Source organism: Phoenix dactylifera, chromosome 11, assembly GCF_009389715.1.
Source record: "Phoenix dactylifera cultivar Barhee BC4 chromosome 11, palm_55x_up_171113_PBpolish2nd_filt_p, whole genome shotgun sequence".
Taxonomy (NCBI): Eukaryota; Viridiplantae; Streptophyta; class Magnoliopsida; order Arecales; family Arecaceae; genus Phoenix; species Phoenix dactylifera.
The window spans coordinates 25,357,679-25,377,683 of NC_052402.1; the positions used below are offsets into that span (position 1 = coordinate 25,357,679).

General features: G+C 44.1%; 1 protein-coding gene across 9 annotated transcripts; it reads left to right on the forward strand.

The window, feature by feature from the left end:
* The first annotated feature begins 668 nt into the window (after window positions 1-668).
* LOC103710523 (50S ribosomal protein HLP, mitochondrial) lies at window positions 669-13,478 on the forward strand. Of its 9 annotated transcripts, XM_026805977.2 has the most exons (6): window positions 669-863; window positions 3,676-3,753; window positions 4,230-4,286; window positions 5,055-5,120; window positions 11,767-11,870; window positions 12,795-13,478. In XM_026805977.2, exons 3-6 carry the CDS (start codon window positions 4,253-4,255, stop codon window positions 13,167-13,169), a joined length of 579 nt encoding a protein of 192 aa, XP_026661778.2. In that variant the 5' UTR covers window positions 669-863; window positions 3,676-3,753; window positions 4,230-4,252; the 3' UTR covers window positions 13,170-13,478. The 9 variants fall into 9 exon arrangements, with proteins under 9 accessions (XP_026661778.2, XP_026661777.2, XP_026661779.2 ...); XM_026805976.2 differs by lacking the exon at window positions 3,676-3,753; XM_026805978.2 differs by lacking the exon at window positions 3,676-3,753 and having other exon boundaries at window positions 11,770-11,870.
* The last annotated feature ends 6,527 nt before the right edge of the window (window positions 13,479-20,005 follow it).

The following is a 20,005-nucleotide window of genomic DNA, read 5'->3' on the forward strand; positions in this document are numbered from 1 at the left end:
TTTATCTTCGTGGCACAAAATAAGAGGCTACCAATGGAAGAGGTGGAGAAGATGATTGAGCAAAGGGATCTATATCTCAGGTTTTGGACCAAGTGGTCAGTTCTGATCAAAGGGAATTCAGAAAAATAATGGAGTATGTGAAATCATTCTAATGAATACTAAGCTCAGAACTTGGCAAAAAAATATAAAACAAACACTGTATGAGAGATAGTGTGGTTCAGGTTTTTAACATACTTGAGAATTCCTATTGCATGAGTTAAGAAATAGAAGACTAAGAACCTGTTCGATTTTGCATTTCTTTTATTTTTTTGTTATAAAAGGTCTAAGAAAAAAATGAACTAGATCCAGAAGCATGTATGGTGAAAATTTTTTGTTTTTTGAAATTATTTCTAAAATCTTCAGAGCTTTGGAAAGGAAATATAATTGACGTTTAGAAGAAAAAAAAAGAGTGAGAATAAAAGCTTGTTTAATGAACAGATTGGATTTGGAACTGAATTTTTAATCCGTTTAATCAAGTAGGGTTCGAGTTCGAGTCGATGAATATTTATCCGATTCTATCCGATCCAATTGCCTTGATGGACCGGTAGAAGCGGTCCGGTCCGAGTTCTGGCTAAGGTTTTTTCGGTTTGTTTGATTGTTCGCTTTTCTTCTTAACTGGGTTTTAGGCCTTTAGGGCTTGCGGCGGGTTACGGCCCGCAACACCCGAGCAAGAGAAGCGGACACCCATCTAGTTCTCTTTAGTCTCTACATTCAACTCGCGCACTCTCTCCTTCTCCGAGACTCCGAGCGCGCTGTGATCCCGGAGAAGAAGAGGTGGCCGACAGCGGAGGCGACTCATACGGTTTCCAGATCGCACGCCCCAGGTTTTTTACTTTTTTTGATGCCATTTGTTTGGTTTTTAGATGGAATCTGTGGTTTGGTTTCGCATATCTGTCTTTTTTTTTCTCGTTTTTCCTCGTGGAATTTGTGCGGATCTTCTATTCTTTGAGGTTTTGAGCGTGTTGATATTGGTTTTGGAAATGGTTTTAGTAGCCATATTTTTGAGTTTTCGGATGATAGATGCGTATAGATTAAAAAGGTTTGAATTTTTCTCTATCTGTTGGTGCTCTTTTTTGTTTATATTCTTGTGAGTTTATCTCTTAGATGTGTTTCTTCGCCTGCGATTTCTTCCCCTATCTCATACGCAAGACCAAGATATCCTGATTTTATGGGCCTGGTGATTATATTCTGCGAAAAGGTGATCGGCTCCCAAGCTTCTTCTGGATTTCTTTTTCTCATTTTTCTGTTTTTTTCGTATTTCATAATTTTTGAAAATAAAAAATATTTTTATTTTATTACCGTGGTACAGTCAGTAAACTCTCATCATAAATGCAATTGATCCAAATAGTATTGTCCGTAACTCTACATGGAATATAATTGATCCAACCACAATGGATTTCTATTTCTGCCATTTCACAATATAAGCTTAAGATAGATTGGGAGTTATGTGGTTGTAGTGGAAATAGGAATGATAGACTGAGTAATTAGTACATGATGATTGTGAAAAAAAAAGCTGAGTAGTACAAATTTAGACTAAGTATTAAAGAGTCGTTTATCAACAGGGATGGAGTTAGTTTGATGAGGAGAGACCAAAGTTACTTGGAAATAGGGAGTTGATCCTAGATTAGCTGACTACATATGGTCGAATAGGATACCTATGTGAAGCCAGGTTTGTTAAGCCAGTTGATACGAGGCTTGTTAATTATGTGGAAAATTTTAAGTATTAGGTGTTTTGCTTATATCATTCAATGCTCGGTAAATTTATATTTTGTGCTGGGACTTGGCAGGCATCAATACAGAGATATGCAAGCTTTCGCATGGATGCACAAAGATACATTAAAGTGCACTATAAAAGGATACACATCTTAATCTAGACTTGTTTGGCTAGCCTAACAGTCATGACAAGGCAGGAGGCCTTTTAAAATTTATGTTTGATTGTGATATTGATCTAGGATAGTTAAAGAGAAGAAGCTTAATGAACAAATTGATATTAGATAGGAGAAGAAATAAAGATTTCCTGGCTTAGATGGGTTTTAGGTAATTAAAGTTCCAACTACGGTCTGTTATACTTGAACAAGGAATGTGAATTTTGAATGTAAGTGGCTATAAAGGTGGATTTCTATGGGAATTTTATGTTGGACATATTGGGCTAAGGTTAAACCAGAGTTCTATTAAGGATTCGAAGGGTTTTATGAAGATATAGTTATCCATGCTTTTCTTACATACATTTTAAGTGTGAATTATAATAGAGTGATTTGGGTTTTCTAGTGGAAAGATAAACAGAAAGAAGAACATATAAGGAAGATGCAAGGATGACACTGCAGGATACGTGCTAAATTGGCAGTGGTGCACCACCACGGACCCAAGGCATTATGTGTCGAGTGCAAGGAGTCACACCTTTGAAGTTCGAAGCATCAAGTCATAAAGATATAAAACCGTGTGTCGTTGTTCAGATTCAAAGTGTACCGTAGTAGAGGGGGTCACTTTGATAGATATGGGTCCTGTCTAGCTATAGGAAAGAATAACATAAACAGGAAGTTTCTCGTTCTCATGTAAGGGCTTACATTTTTTTTTAATAAAAAAAAAGAGAACTAAAAGATGGAAATACCTTGTGCAATTCAGATTCTTATGGAATACTATATTAAAAACACTTGCGAACTTTCCAAAACCAATCCTTATTTTTTAAGATTTTACTATAGAATAGGACCTTTGACAATAATGTTACCCTTGATAGGATTCTTAAAATATAGTAAATAAGCACAACCAATATTCAACCCAAAAATTATGCTAATCTGAAAAAGTTAAATTTCCTCAATGACAATTCAAACTAACACAGGGATATCCAGTTAATGCAAAAAGAATGCTCCCACATGATATAAAATTTAAAATAATTTGAAAATACATCTCTCTTGTTTGAATGAACACGATTGATATTTGGTGCTCTCCCCAATTATTCACATATGGACATCAACTTGATGTTAATGGGGCAAGCAAGTTGTAACAATAAATACATTTTCGTGAAGTTCTGGTCTGGTTATTGTCAATTATATAAGTACACATCAATATCTATTCTTTGTGCCATATTATAGTCACCATTTCACTATGATACAAGTATTTGAACAAGTTTGATACATCCATGCTCATGGGCCTGGGCCTGTGGCATGTTGATGTGGCCATAACATGGTACGTATATTGTGGCATCAAGTGGTACGAAGCTACATTTAATCCTTGTTTTTGTCTATGCTTATCTATATTTAAAGATGCTCCACTTGTCCAAAAAAAAATATCAGTCTTGTTTGATGCCTGAATGAACTTGAGTAAGAGCAAGTCCTAGAAAATTAACTAACAATGACTTCAGGACATTCTTCTGCCTATATTCTCGATTTATGTTATATAAGGATTACAAAAGCTAGGATTTCTTGAATGTTGCTATATTGCTTTGATCATCACCATGCAATTAAACAATTTGATGCTTCATGCTACGGTATCTAGAGGCTAATGGAACTTACAGCTTTTAGATAATGCTAATTTTTGATTAAAAAGAAAAAGAAGTGTGTTGCTTAAGCAATGTAATTTAGTGCTTGTCATGAGACTTCATATTTTGGTTGAAATGAGTTTATGTTTTATGATGTCCAGAGGCTTTAATTACACATTTATGCACACGGAGAAGCTAAATGGTAAAGGTGGTTGCTTAATGTGGTCAGTTGGAAAGGGGTAAATAATGCGGCAACTTTTGCATTATCTTTAAAATTATTGTTCCAATCACCATATTATCATTGAGTATGTTTCATGGTCAATTAATTTACGTTCCTGCTGAGGAGGAGGCCTCTTGACCTCAATTTTTCTAGTCAGGGATGCTCTTTCCCTGGGGACTATTTAAAATATAATTATTTTCCCCTTCCTTTTTCACCTTTCTGAGCGTGCATTTCTCCTTTTCTTTTTGACCATTCTTTTTTCCATCGTAGTTCTCTCTTATTGTACTTATATACATTCAATAAATTCTTTTGAGTTAACAGAGTAAAGGGATGACCTTTTCTCTCATCTAACTTAAAATCATAATGAGTGTAAAGGTGATTTCTCATAAATTACATGTTTGTAGTGAAACTTTTTATTTTCTTTTTGTGCAGCTTGCTGATTTAGGTTCTTTCATGCTCTAAATATATTACTATTCCATTCTTTCTCATTGATAGGGACTAGCCAAGTTGCTAGAAGAATGAGTGCAAGTTTTACCTCAAAGTGGTCAATAGGTATGTGCTATTAAAATGTGTTTGGATCCATTTTATTTGTGTTACAGTTTATTCTTCCATGGTGATTATTCATCATCATTATTTTTGTCCACAATCTTAAAATCTTTCATTATTTTAAAAATTTCTCTAATATTATTTGCCTGACATGCTTTTAGGAAAAAATAAAAAAAAGGCTTAATCATTTTGGAGGTAAGTGACAGCCAACCTATGAGTGCAAGCATGCATGTAAGCGACACATCCAATAGAAGGATCGATATTACTAAAAGAAGCCTATTTGGTGACACCTAATTAATTAGTGCATCTGTTGCATTAGTGTTTTTTGTGAAGGAGATGGTACAGGTGAATTATTCAACTTTTCAATTGTTGTTTCTGGAATGTTACTCTTTAAGGATGAACAGGGTGAACATTTAGCCAGCTTATTAGCTGGTTTGATACCATGACTTATAGATTTGTTGTCCTAGTAACCCACTGAGCGATAGGCCTAAACCCTGACTAGTTGAAGTTATCTCCGATTATTTCATCCTTATTAAGCTTCAATATCAAAACAAAAACTTTTCCCTTACAAATAACTTTAATGTTACCTAACCTTCTTCTTAAGAAAACTACAGAGAACTTGTAACATTATCGCAAGAAAGCTTATCAAATTGAATTTTCCTTAAATTTCTCCCTAATTCTTCCTTTTCATTTACATGTTTTCCATAAAGAATATTTACATGACGTCCGATAATGGCCCATCATTGTCACTTAACCAATGATTGGAAAATATAGGTATGGAGGTGCATTGCTTCAGGGCTGGCACTTCATGTGCCATACTGCATAAAGTGCCGGGACAGAGTACCAACTGGATCTTATGGGCAATCCACATATTTTATGGCCTGTTTTGAATTTCACGATATGTTTTAGTCTTTTTATTTTTGTACTGCTATGTGTTTGCAGAAATGTGGTAAATGCATTCATTTTAATGCTTTAGTCATCCTTTTGATGTGTGCCAAATCTTTTATTGCTATTATAACATAAAACTTCACATTTCTGCAATTAAAAATTCAGTGAGAAACGATGACCAAAAAAAATTCATCGAGAAACAATCAACTATTAAAGGACACGTGCACAGTGATGTTCACATGCAACTAGAAAACCAGAAGACTAGTTTGAGAAGCAATAAGAGATACATGGATCTAAGATATAGATGATTCCCGCCATTTTAACAAAATCCCTGTAGCACATAGAGGAAATTTCTTGTGCAATTGAGGCAGAGTTATCTGCATCTAATCGAGACTGTGAAAGCATTATGATGGATTCCAGGTAGAGGGGATCACTGATGCCTTGGTAGCAACTAGGTGGACTAGCTAATGGCTCAAGCCATCCTCTGATGTGTGCATAATTGCATAAAAGAGGAATTGTAACTTTGATAAAAGCTTTCCTCAATTATTTGTCTATATCATTCTTCATTAAGAAAAATTATGTAACCCAGGGAACAAAATTAAAGGACCTTTTGTTAACTCATTATAGTAAAAATAAGAAGTTGACCAGAATGCATGATCGACAAAAAGTTTAGCAAAAAAAAAAATAACATTTGCAATTTTGGAAAAAGGAGCTATACTTCCACAAGGTATACGTCTTATTTGACAAACCAAATATATCAACTTACAACAAGATGTTCAAAGAAGGATTTCTCTACTGAGTATTTCTTATATTCTATTGTCCAAATTAACTAAACATTTGCAAAAAGCCGGTAATTTTATTAAATTTGAATTTTGTTAGTTATTACAGCTAAAGTTGATGGGGATGAAGACTTTCTATATGCTTGGCAAGCATAAATTTGATTTTCAACAAGAGGAGAAGAACGAAGAGGAAGAGGGGATGAAAACAAAAGGATAATAAGAGGAAATTACAGAGAAAAAAAGAAGGAATTGAAAGGAAAGTTAGAAAGAAATTTCCATTAGATGAACGAGAATGGGAAGAATTAGGGGAATAGAGCAAGCACTGGAAAATAAACAAAAGGGAAAAGCGGGGGAAGGCCTTATTGAAGAGTTCCACTTGACATTGGGTGGTGCTGAGCAGTTCAGGCTCAATTTGGTACAATCCAGTGCAACCCAAGTGGTATCGCCAAACCAGAGCATACCAAGCCCCATAGTTCGACCTAATACTTTTGAAACTGGGCCGGACTGACCTGTTTGACTGGTTTAACTAGGAATTGGTCACTTGTTTGGTTTGGTTCAAAGGATCTTTTTAAAAGTGGTCAAAACTAGGTCAAACCTAGGAGAACGGAACGAACCCAGCCGATCCGGTCTAGTTTGACCCTTTTTTTAAAAAAAACACAACTCTTTAAGTGGTGAACCAAGTTAAACTAGCAATGCTCTGACCTTGGTAGAGGCCTAGGAGCATCTGGCAGGAAGGAGGACATAGAGGGTGTCGAGGGTGTGGTGACGATAGGCATTGGGGCCTTTGAGGAGGACGGAGCAGTGGAGGTGGAAGCTGGCATAGGAGAGGGCAAAGAGGGTGCCACTATCACACCAGGCGACGACGGATTTCTCCACCACCATGACTTGCGTTGCTTCCTTTTTTATTGAGGGAGTAGGCAGTGCAGGCGCCGATGACTCCGCCGCCTCACACCATGGCCCGCTTCTTTGCCTTCACATCTCCTCAGTTGTCGGTTGCAGTTGTTGATTCTGATGCCATGGTGGTGGTGGACACTCGAGTTGGAGGACTTCGAATTCAAAGAGGAGGAGATCATAGTCAGATACAAAACTAGATGGGTGCTCCTGGCTTCAAGGGTGAAGTCATCTTGGGAGGAGGGAAATGGCGAGGTTAGTAAGGCCATGAGGGTTTTGGCCATTGGAGGTGGCGTTGTTTTATTGCTATGTGTTAGATAGTGGGAGAGAATGAGGGGGGTTTGGATATTGGGGTTTGGGGTTTGAGTTACCGGTGGTTGGTTTTGGAGAGAAGAGTAGGCGATGTCATCTATTTGATAAGTTACTAAGAAAGAAGTGGTGTGGAACAACAAATAGTTGCTTCTACAAATGTAACACATGCTTCGTGGGCATGGTTCATAGAACAATAAACAATTGGCACTATTGGCCTGCATGATGTGTTGATCGAATGATGAGCGCTGCCCGCTCTATAGTGATTATTTTCCTTTTTTTTTAGACCGGCTAGTCAAACTAGTCTGACCGGACCACTCAGGAACCGGACAGCTTGCCAATTCACTATTTCGTGTGGTTTTAAAAACATTGGTTCAACCACACAACCTGTTTGGCTGGTATTTTAGACTTTGTCCAAGCTATATTCATAACATCAGTCACTATGCAAATGCCAAGGTTGTGAAAGTGTGCAAATGATTACTAATATTGACCTTTGTAATTGTCAACCATGGTTAATAATTTTCAACTAGATTTTATATTAATTTTATTCTAGAATTATAAATTGGAATTGAAGATCTTTTTCCATAATTAGAACATATGTGATGGACCAAACACTACACAAAGTAAACTCTACCATGTGATACACATCATTAAATTATCAAGATGATACTAGATTAACTGAGGAGATTAATCCTAAAATATTACTTAACAAAATAGCATCAAAATTAGATGAGAATGTTGCAAACATTATTTAGGATATTTACTTGATCCCAGAAATCTTCCTACATGAAGGCTCAATTAGAAGCAAACTGTATTTTGTAATATGATGCAGAAGCAATTAAACTAGATGTTTTTCCTTTTTGGCACACTCTACAGTTTCTTGTTTGTGTACAAAAGTCAATGTGCTTGATTATTGAGTTTTTCACTATACTGGGAATTACATTGCCTATATAACCAAATCACTTATTATGGCATTAGATATTTATCCTGCCCTCTGGTTATGGGAACAGGGTTGGTGGATATATATTTTTCTCCTCCATATGGGGATCCTGTGAAACTATCTAGAATGTGGCACTCACTCAAGTTCAATAATGCAAGATTGTTGTGAATAGGACTTTCAGTGTGAACTCATAGCTTGTTTTCCCTGATCCATATCTATCCTTCAAGCGACTCTGCATCCTTAAAATGGGAGCAAAATAATTATCAAATTGGATTGGGTCCTGATGTTGGATCTGAAAGCTTATCGATTCAGTACCATATACATGTGGGTCCTAACCCAGTCCTTCATAATGGGATTATATATTTTTAACTACTAAGCTATATCATGTATATAATTTTTCCTCTCTATGCTATTAAGAAGTCAGAATTAGTATCTGTAATAGAGCCGCAATGCCCCCTAAAAAAGGGGAAAAACCACACTAGAGTCTAGGGTTTTTTTGAGGTAGTATAAGGCATGGGTTTAGGCCTTTGATTTCTAGACTCTTCCAAATCTTGCAGGAGAGGTGGATCGTGCACTTGGATCTTAGTTGAGATGTTGACTGTGGTGGTTGGAGGTAAGAGTGTTCTCTCATTGGAACTTTCCTCCCTATTTTAGTTTCTCATTGGTGTCAATGTCTTGTGTTCAATTTCCTAACAACACATGGTGTGGACTAGGGACTGAACTCTGTCTTGTTCACCTGGGCTTGTGCCAATATGGGAAGAGGGAGAGTTTAATATAGATGTAGGGCCTAGAGCGGAGTTGAAAAATCATGGAGACTAAAGCTATGGTTCCCATCAAAAGGAGTGTTTTAGTAGGTAGATGGAAGAGAGGTGATTAAAAGGGCAGGGCACAATGGAAAGGGACAGAAAGGAAGGAATTAGATTGTAGAGGAGATTGTAGCTAAATAGGGAAAAGGTACTTTGTCTTGGAACTATTTGATGAAATATCTAAGTTATTTGTAGCGGACTGATTCAAGTACTTTTGAAATAGTTGTTCAATGATATGTTCAAATGAGAGTGTTTACTTGTTTGGTCTCATCTTTTCATGCAATAACTTGAAATGTTTTAAATTGAATTAATGATCAGGGTTATGAAGTTGGAAGGAGGGAGATTTGATATGACTAGCTGCCTAATTCCTGTTTCAGAATTTTGTAATATTTTTTGCCAACAGTTCAGACCAAGGTCTTTCGTACTGACCTGTGTCACCCTGTGCAAACTGTATTGTACTGGTAAGGTATTAGTATGTTATCAAGGTTTCGTTCGATTTATAAGCTGAACCATTTGTATCGGTCCAAATTGAGCGGAACCGGCCCATACCACCTGGTACCGACTTGTACATCTTGGTTTCAAGTGGTACCATAGTTAGGAGTGAGAAAAAAAAACTATTGGGAGCCTACCTTGGCATATGGCATGCCTACCATACCGACTGAACCATACTGAACCAGTAATGTACTGGTACAGTTCGCGATTTTTGCAGACCTTGGTTCAGAATATCCAGTTATTATTTTGTCACTGTGATCAAAATCTGTTTCTGTAGTCCTTGGCCACGTAAGCTTGTAAATTATAAACAGGTAGGCTGAACTCAAGTACCTTCCAAGGAGATGATGAAATGCATGAAAGGTTATTTTCATGGGAAGTGGCGAGTTGGTTGTGTAATTGAAGAAATCTAACAGTAAATCATAAAGATCTGGAAAAGCTAATGAGTAGGCCCAAGAAACTCATTGAATTTTTGTAGTCACTTTAGGGAAAACCAGAAGACATAGTCCTAAAGAAGCCTGATGAGATATCTGACAACCATCCAAATCCAAACTAGGACCCCTTTTTTTGGGATCAAATATCGGGTAAAGATACACCTTTCTATTTTAGAACCTGATCTGTTTTCTGGTCCTACTGCAAGAAATCAGATGAAGATCCATATACTATCCAACTTGAATCTAACCCGCTGACACTTGACAGCCCTAGCTATTAATGGATTTTTTTTATGTGACATTAAAAAATTAAGAAATGCAGAGTTGACTCTGTTAGGAGACAATTTTTTTTGGAGCATGCTCAATGTAATTATTCTCTTCAAGCACCAACAGATTCTCATCCTATATAAAAAAGATGTTCCTATTCCCTTCATAGAGCCTAGTATTATGCCTCAGCCTAGCTGCCTTTTTTTCACAAGGTATACTGTACCAATCTATATTGCTTGGTATTGGGCATACTGTACAGATCTAATAAGGTAACAGGAATGCTATGGGAGTTTGTTAGAACTGACACATGGCTACTGTCTTGCTTCCAACAACATACCATATGTCGGTATGGGGGATGTATCATACTGACTTGAGTCTCATACCAGTATGCTACTGGTGAGGGGCCTGGGACTCAGATTGAAAACCTTGGTTTTCATTGTTGTATCTTGGCCTTCTCTTCCGTGCATGCTCTAGATGAATTGATGAACACATCTACAACCAGTAATTTGTGCTTTGCGTTTTAAAATCTCTTGTTGTTGAACTTCATAATTGTCATACAATGGCCTTCAGGGTATACCGCATTATATGCTTAACTTATCCTCAGAATTTTCAGCTGTTCATTATTTTTTCCTAGATAATGCATTGTGATCATCACATTATAAGCCATCATCCAAGAATATCATGACTGTCAATTGTTGTCACAAACCGATCTAAATCTTAGTTCATCATATTTTTCCTGAGAATTCTTTGGATTGTTATGTGACATGTCCAACTCATCTCATGATTCTCCTCTCAGCATTATATCGCTTTATCTATTGCTTATTAGATCTCTGTTAACCTGAGTGGTAGTTTAAATTCTTCGTTGGTGAAACTTGCTTGTTGGCTTTGTTCACTTCTTTGGAGGAAAAATCATTACTCATTTGCTACTATTACTAACCAGTTTTGCTTCCATACATGTAACTTTTCGACACACAAACGTGGACATACTTATGTACATATATATATATATATATATATATATATATATATATATATATATATATATATATATATATATATATATATACACATGTATATATTATATGTATGTATGTATATATTATATGTATGTGTGTATATATTATATGTATGTATGTATATATATATGTATGTATGTATGTATGTATGTAGATTACTATAGATTACTATAGTGTCTCTTTGCAGATGTGCCTTTGGATAGATGGGTCAATATGCAGCAATGTATGATCTACATATATATATATATATAGTAATAAATCAATCATCAGGATTTGTTAACTGATTAAGAGCAGCTCAACCCAACACCACAAGCGACTGCAGGGCTTGAATCAAGCCAACCTGTTTTATCCGAGAGGTGTTCCTATCACTAAATCAATCATCAGTAGACACTATAGTAATCTACTTATATTGAATTTGGAGACAGTAATCACTGAGATTAGTGATCATGGTTCAAGTCTGAAGAGCATGGTTAATGGCTATACACTGATGGAGTTGATTCCTTCAGCCTTTTTCGAATTTTCTTTTCTTGTTTCGCCTCCTGTCTTGTCACTTCATGCCTCGCTATATTTTAACAATTGTAATTGCTCAGATATGAACACTACACAGAACAGATTTATTTAATGACTATTTATTATGGTATTGCTACGACACTAATTATATTCTTAACAGCAGGCCGGTCATTGTTGGGGAGCCTCAGCAACAATTTGCTGGGGGCAGTGAAAACAACTCATGAAGTAATTCCAAGATTGCATTACAATAGTATCTTCTCCCAGGTACTGTTGTTTTTCCATAAACTTTGCAAATCTCATAGTTCCTGCAATTGATTTAGGTAGCATTTAGCTTCTGCATTCCTCTTTTTAAAAAACAATTTTGGTCTTTCCTTTGTTTTGAGTAATTTACATGGCCATTATTCTTGAGTGAATGCCTTTTTTTTGTCTTCTCACCTTTTAAGATATGGAAGAATTTTGCTTCAAAAAACCTGGGTTGCATTTAGCTGAACAATTAACTAAGCTGACCTCATATATGCAGAATTTTTTTAAAAAAAATTAGTAAGGTCTATACGTTAATGAAAGAAGCTCAAGAAGTTTGCTTTTATCACCAGACCTTTCATTGTTTCAAAAAAAAATTGTAAACATGGTTCTTCCTATTTTAAGAAAATTTTTGTGTAATTTGATTACTCTTTTGCTCTCTTTTTTGCCAGAATGGAATTTGTTTCTTGATTTAGTGCGCCTTCTTTTCTTTTCTTCTTTTAATGGAAGATCCATGGTTTAGATTACATCTTGGCTCGTAGATGAAGAATATATGCAACTTTGTCATTGGAATTAACTGAAGAGAGATGCATCATTGACTGGTGAGCCTATTATTTTATTGCTTTATATAATGTCAAGTGCTGGAAAGGAGCTTGTCCCAAGACTTGAAAGACCATTTGGCAGACACAAAACTTGTGTTACATTTCAAGCTTATGCAACTATCTAGCAATTCAGCGGTCTCCCAGGTACAGGATTCTTAATGAAGGAGAAGGGCAAACCATACAGTAGAGGAATCAGTTCATCGTCAAGCACAAATAACATGTCAAATAGCTAAATTGAAATAGAGTCCTCTCTATAAGACAAATAAAGTCGAAGGAAACCCAATTATCACTGCATGCATGGTATTTAGTTTATGATAGCTAAAGCATCTCCTTTGCTCCATTGCAGCAACAAAGAACATTCATACAGATGAGGACAAACCTCAAAGTCGTGGACAACTCTGGTGCAAAACGGGTCATGTGCATACAAGCTTTGAAGGGGAGGAGAGGAGCAAGATTGGGCGACACCATAATTGCATCTGTGAAGGAAGCACAACCTCGTGGTAAGGTAAAAAAGGGAGAGGTAGTGTATGGTGTGGTTGTGCGTGCTGCCATGCAGCGGGGACGTTGCGATGGCAGTGAGATCAAGTTTGATGACAATGCAGTAGTCATTGTTAACAAGCAAGGAGAGCCAATTGGTACCCGTGTGTTTGGGCCGGTGCCCCATGAGCTCAGGAAGAAGAAGCACCTGAAGATTTTAACTTTGGCTGAACATATAGCTTAAAGTTTCTGGTTTCACAGGCTGAACTAGCTCTTCTATTTAGAGTTATGGATGTTGGGTCAGCATATGTATCAAACATACTGTCTGTAATAGGAGACAATTTATGCTGCGATTGGTTGTTTTTCGTGCTGGATTTATCTTGCCGATCATTACCGTAGCTGATGTGAGGGGTTTCAAGAAAGAGTCGTTATCAATGGCTGTGTTTTCAGTTTGAACAAGAGCTCTCATCTGCCCTCAAGTGAAATTTGAATTTGTTAATAATGTTTTATTATTTTTTTAATGTTTAAAGGAATATTAAGCTATTGGACAAGATTGTGGTAAGTTTGTTCCGCCATTGTGGAGCTGCCTGTCCTTTAATTTACATGGTTGGGTGAGCAAGCATGCAGCAATACCTTTGAGTTGCTTTGATTTCTGGAAAAAATAATTTATGGTTTAGTTTCTTCCTCCTCTCATACGGGAAAAGGAGTGGAAGGTGGCGCAAGGGACCGGTTGAGGATGGACCACATGCAAGGCGATCAAAACTTCCTCCATTCATACTATCATTTATTCATCAGGAGATTTGACAGGATTGTTTATTGATTTTTTAAGATTACATGAACCCAGAACAGCTCTTTTTCTTGTTCTTATGGAATGCGATTGGGAAGGTGGTTCAAGGGACCAGTAGTTTCTCTATTCATGATATCATAAGATTTGACAGGATATTTTTTTCTCTTCGTGCATGGGGTGAGCTTGACAGCATTGCTTATTGATTTTCCTGTAGATTACATGTTCCCAGCCTTTACATGATGAAATGACATTGCATGGTTCCTATCATAGGCTCACGTAAGGTTAAAAGTGACCCTTTTATTTTTGTCGATTACACCACAGTATGACTGCTGTTACGAGGATGGCTTAAACTTCTCTGTTCTTGAGAAGTTGGGTATTTAGCACTCATGTTTGGTTTTCTGAAAGCAAACTTCCCCAATGATCCTACATAGTTACTGTTGCTGGTGGTCCAAACCGAGAACGATTGGCACAGCGGTGTGAACGGGGTTCCCTTTGAGTTGCTTTGGTTGCGCTCCGCCCTCCGCCGTGAAACCTGCAAGCAAGCCTCGCACCACCACCGGGGTAGTGGGGGCCCTCCGACGATCAAGTCAGAGGAGATCGAAGGAGAAGGAGAAGGTAGCAGGTGAGATGATACTCTGGAAGATATATCTTACCCTCCCCCTTCCCCCCAGCCTCATATATATCAGGCTGGGGGTTTTTCCGGGGATTCGTCATCGTGTGGCACGATGGGGCTGCCACTGACATGGCCGTTACAGGGCGTCGTGGGGCAGCGCTGGGTACAGCCATGGCAGGGCATAGTGGAGCTCCGCTTTGTACGGCTGTTACAGGGGATCGTGGGGCAGCGCTGGATACGGCCGTTGCAGGGAGTAGTGGAGCAGGGGGCCGCGGCGTGCCTCAGAGGAACAGTCTGTTGTTGTCGAGAGATTGCCGACTCGGGGTCGGATTGCTGGATCAAGGGGCAGCCGACTCGGGGTCGGGCTGCGGAGCCGAAGATATCCGACCCGAGGTCGGATTGCTGGATCAAGGGGCAGCCGACTCGGGGTCGGGCTGCGGAGCCGAAGATATCCGGCCCGAGGTCGGATTGCTGGATCAAGGGGCAGCCGTAGTCTTCCTGGGCGCGCGTGCCGGTCACGTGGGGCATGGTGGCTAAGTTCCCCCGTAACAGTAGCCCCCCACTCCCGAGCCTGGAACCAGGAGGGGAACGGGTGAAGGGAGTGATGCTTCGAGATTGCCGCCATCCCTCGGAAAGGCGCGCGCGCTCCGAGCTTCCCGCCTTCTTTATGGCGTATGGCAGTTGTCGGTGATCTGGCGGTCTGCGGATTTCGGCGGACATCCTTCCTTAATGGCGTCGATTCGCCTTTGGGGCGCGAACAAACTTTCGGCAGCCAGGCGTCCTCTGGCGTCACCGAGGCGTCACCCGCCTCTCCGCCTATTTAACCGGGGGCCCTCCCCCGTCCGCCTTTCTCTTCACAGGCATCTTCAAGTTTCTCCCTTGTGCCGCTGCCGTTGCCGCCGAACTGTTCGTTCGCTCCTCCTTTGACGCTCTCGGAGCCGTTCTTCCTTCCTTTCCGGTGAGTTGCCCCACTCTTCAATTTAGGGCTCTCCGTACTTTCTCCTTTCGTGTTAGTGTACTCCAGTCGTTCCGGTGCCTTCCCCCCTCTTGACCCCGTCCTGACCGTAGGTTCACTGGCAATTAGGGAAGGACGAAGTAAGGGCGGACCGCATTCAGTCGGAGCTGGTCCCTGAAGACCTAGATAGGTTCGTGGCCCGGTACCACCTTCCCGAAGCCTGCAACATTACGCTCCCGGGGCCTGAGGAGAGGATGTCCCATCCTCCTCCAGGGAAGGTCGCCATCAATGAGGACATCCTTCGGGCTGGGTTCCGCTTTCTCCCCTCGGACTTAGTCGTGCAGGTGCTTCGGGGTTTAAGAGTGGCGCCGACGCAACTGGTGCCGAACTCATGGCGCACCCTGACGGCCTTCCAGGTTCTCTGCCGCATGCATGAGGTTCCCGCCACCCTGAATGTCTTTTGGGAATGCTACGGCCTGAACGGCCACCCCCGGGACAGAGGGTGGTGGTGCTTCGCGGCGCGGCGAGGGTGCGGCCTCGTCAAGGATGCTCCTTCCTCCATTCACGGCTGGAAGGAGCGTTTCTTTTTCATTGACGTAGATCCCTCTTGGGGAATCGGGACAACCTGGGAGACGCCGATGAAGTCCCCGATCGGCTTATCGAGGTTGTCGAGGGAGGAGTCCGATGGCGTTGCCGTCTTGAGGGGGCTGGTTGCCGAGGGCCGGCTTCCCCCGGTGGCCCGCCTTATTTCCGAGGATGCCTTGGTGAACGTCGGTCTGAGCTCGGTCCCCGCCGACCGTGAGCCCGCCACCACTTCTTTTTTAGCTCTTTTCTCCTCTTTCGTTTCTTCTTTCCATCAGTTTCTCAGTCTCCGACCATCTCGTCCTTTTTGCAGAAATCGACGACGTCATGCGGTCGGACAAGGCGATGGCTGTCAGTAGGGCGTCCCTACTGGAAGCGGTCCGGAGGAAGAAACGGACTCCTCCGAGCGGGGTCCCACCGGCGAAGAAGTCCCGCCAGCAGGCGACTCCGACGCCGACAGACGGGTCCGGACCCACCGATCAGGGGGACGCCGCGGGCTCGGACCGACAGTTGACGCCGTATCAGCCCTCCGGTGATGAGACTACCGCTTTTCCGGAGGCGTCACCCGGGCGCGCCCGAGACGGCCGGGTCGGACGCGATCGGTCCCCAGCCCGGCCTTCGACTCGGTCGGCTTCGGATGATACGAGAAGGAGCGCGCCGAGGCCCCGGCCGAGCGGGACCCTGTCGATTTCTGGAGCGGCCCCCGCCCCGAGCACGGTCAGCATGACTCTCCCCCAAGCAATGGGTAAGGGTAAGGCCGCAGAACCACCGTCCGGCTCCGGGGCGAAGTCGGGGTCAGCCTTCACTTTCGCCGGCGCCCGAAACCTCATCGAGACGGTGCTGCTGGAGAGTGACCGTAGGCGGGTCCGGCAGATGGGGATCCCTGACGTCGGAGCTGCCAGCTGCGTCTGTCTCATGTCGGTAAGTGTTCTTCTGGCCGCTTTCGTCATTTATAGGCTCTATTGATCCCCGCCTGACGCCCTCATTTTTCCTATCTCTTAGCTCGCCCAGTACATGATCCGTCTGGAGGAGAGCCACGAGGAACAGGCGAGGCTTCTGGCGAGGGCCGAGAGCCGACTGAAAGCTGTAGAGGAGGGGGGCCAGGCTGCGGCGGGGAGGACGACCAGGGACCTCGAGACGAGGCTCCAGGTGGCCGAAGAGCGGGTACTCGGCTTCGCCGCCCTCGAGAGGCAACTGTTGGAGACTCAGGAGCAACTCAAGGTTGCCTCGGGTCTCGAAGGCGAGATCAGGAAGGCGGAGGAGCGGGCCGAAGAGCAGTCCCGGAAGGCTGCCGACTTCCGGGAGAGGTGGGAGAAGGCCCAGCAGTCAGCCGACAACGCCCGCAACCGAGCCCGATCTCTTGAAGCCAAGCTGGCCGAATTGGAATCGGCCTTGGAGGAGTCCCGCGCGAGCAACCAGGAGCTTCATTCGCGCCTGGAGGAGGCTGAGGCTGCTCGCGTTGCTGCCGAGGCGAAGCACATGGAGGCTCGGGCCGATCTGCTGAGGGTCTCCTCCGAGGCGGACGACCGGATTGTGGCGAAGGTCATAGAGGCGAAAGCTCAGATTACGGAGCGAGCGGAGGCGGCGCTGGCCGAGAAGAGCGCGGAAATCGGGCGTCAGGCGGTACAGGCCTATCGTCAGTCCGCCGAGTTCATCCGTGACATGTCGGACGCGGGGTCCGACTCCTTTGTCTTAGGCTTCGATGAAGGCCTGGCGAGGGTGTCCGCTAGATACCCCGAAATTGACCTGAGTGGGGTCTCCCTCCTCGACTCCCCTTCGATGCCATTGCCTGCTGATTCTCCAACTGTCTCCCTACCCCTTGCGGGTGTGCTCGCCGTTCCCGACCCAGGGGTTCCTCCAAGCTGACCCTCTGTACTTTTCTTTGTTCTTTTCTTTGTATGTTGGCGTTTTGCCATGTTGTATGGGTCTCGGCCCTGGTGCAACGAAAGTTAATGCAAACAGAGTGTTTCCTCATTTCACTTTCATCCTTCCTCTTTTTAACTCTCGGTAGCGCCTCGCCGACTCCTGACTCTTGAAGTTCCTCCGGCGCTAGGCCAGGCATCCGAGGGTTAGGCCTCAGGAAATTCATCCGGCGCTAGGCCAGGCATCCGAGGGTTAGGCCTCAGGAAATTCTTCCGGCGCTAGGCCAGGCATCCGAGGGTTAGGCCTCAGGAAATTCATCCGGCGCTAGGCCAAGCATCCGAGGGTTAGGCCTCAGGAAATTCTTCCGGCGCTAGGCCAGGCATCCGAGGGTTAGGCCTCAGGAAATTCTTCCGGCGCTAGGCCAGGCATCCGAGAGTTAGGCCTCAGGAAATTCATCCGGCGCTAGGCCAGGCATCCGAGGGTTAGGCCTCAGGAAATTTTTCCGGCGCTAGGCCAGGCATCCGAGGGTTAGGCCTCAGGAAATTCTTCCGGCACTAGGCCAGGCATCCGAGGATTAGGCCTCAGAAAATTCTTCCGGCGCTAGGCCAGGCATCCGAGGGTTAGGCCTCAGGAAATTCTTCCGGCGCTAGGCCAGGCATCCGAGGGTTAGGCCTCAGGAAATTCTTCCAGCGCTAGGCCAGGCATCCGAGGGTTAGGCCTCAGAAAATTCATCCGGCGCTAGGCCAGGCATCCGAGGGTTAGGCCTCAGGAAATTCTTCCGGCGCTAGGCCAGGCATCCGAGGGTTAGGCCTCAGGAAATTCTTCCGGCGCTAGGCCAGGCATCCGAGGGTTAGGCCTCAGGAAATTCTTCCGGCGCTAGGCCAGGCATCCGAGGGTTAGGCCTCAGGAAATTCATCCGGCGCTAGGCCAGGCATCTGAGGGTTAGGCCTCAGGAAATTCTTCCGGCGCTAGGCCAGGCATCCGAGGGTTAGGCCTCAGAAAATTCTTCCGGCGCTAGGCCAGGCATCCGAGGGTTAGGCCTCAGGAAATTCTTCCGGCGCTAGGCCAGGCATCCGAGGGTTAGGCCTCAGGAAATTCTTCCGGCGCTAGGCCAGGCATCCGAGGATTAGGCCTCAGGAAATTCTTCCGGCGCTAGGCCAGGCATCCGAGGACTGAGCCTTGGGGAATTCCGCTCGTTGGTCGGCCAAGGCTGGCGCAAGCCGAGGCGACCGGTCGGGGCTTCAGGCTAGTCTGCTCCCGGGATGATCATCGGGTTAGCCTGGCATCCGAGGGCCGAGCCTCGGAGAATTCCGCTCGTTGGTCGGCCAAGGCTGACGCAAGCCGAGGCGATCGGTCGGGGCTTCAGGCTAGTCTGCTCCCGGGATGATCATCGGGTTAGCCTGGCATCCGAGGGCTGAGCCTCAGGAAATTCCGCTCGTTGGTCGGCCAAGGCTGGCGCAAGCCGAGGCGACCGGTCGGGACTTCAGGCTAGTCTGCTCCTGGGATGATCATCGGGTTAGCCTGGCATCCGAGGGCCGAGCCTCGGGGAATTCCGCTCGTTGGTCGGCCAAGGCTGGCGCAAGCCGAGGCGACCGGTCGGGGCTTCAGGCTAGTCTGCTCCCGGGATGATCATCGGGTTAGCCTGGCATCCGAGGGCCGAGCCTCGGGGAATTCCGCTCGTTGGTCGGCCAAGGCTGGCGCAAGCCGAGGCGACCGGTCGGGGCTTCAGGCTAGTCTGCTCCCGGGATGATCATCGGGTTAGCCTGGCATCCGAGGGCCGAGCCTCGGGGAATTCCGCTCGTTGGTCGGCCAAGGCTGGCGCAAGCCGAGGCGACCAGTCGGGGCTTCAGGCTAGTCTGCTCCCGGGATGATCATCGGGTTAGCCTGGCATCCGAGGGCCGAGCCTCGGGGAATTCCGCTCGTTGGTCGGCCAAGGCTGGCGCAAGCCGAGGCGACCGGTCGGGGCTTCAGGCTAGTCTGCTCCCGGGATGATCATTGGGTTAGCCTGGCATCCGAGGGCTGAGCCTCGGAAAATTCCGCTCATTGGTCGGCCAAGGCTGGCGCAAGTCGAGGCGACCGGTCGGGGCTTCAGGTTAGTCTGCTCCCGGGATGATCATCGAGTTAGCCTGGCATCCGAGGGCTGAGCCTCGGAAAATTCCGCTCGTTGGTCGGCCAAGGCTGGCGCAAGCCGAGGCGACCGGTCGGGGCTTCAGACTAGTCTGCTCCCGGGATGATCATCGGGTTAGCCTGGCATCCGAGGGCTGAGCCTCGGAAAATTCT

Coding starts and splice junctions, on each gene's coding strand:
- LOC103710523 (XM_026805977.2), top strand. CDS start 4,253: ATGAGTGCAAGTTTTACCTCAAAGTGGTCAATAG. Junction 5,121..11,766: donor GCATAAAGTGCCGGGACAGA/GTACCAACTGGA, acceptor TATTCTTAACAG/CAGGCCGGTCATTGTTGGGG. Junction 11,871..12,794: donor ACAATAGTATCTTCTCCCAG/GTACTGTTGTTT, acceptor GCTCCATTGCAG/CAACAAAGAACATTCATACA.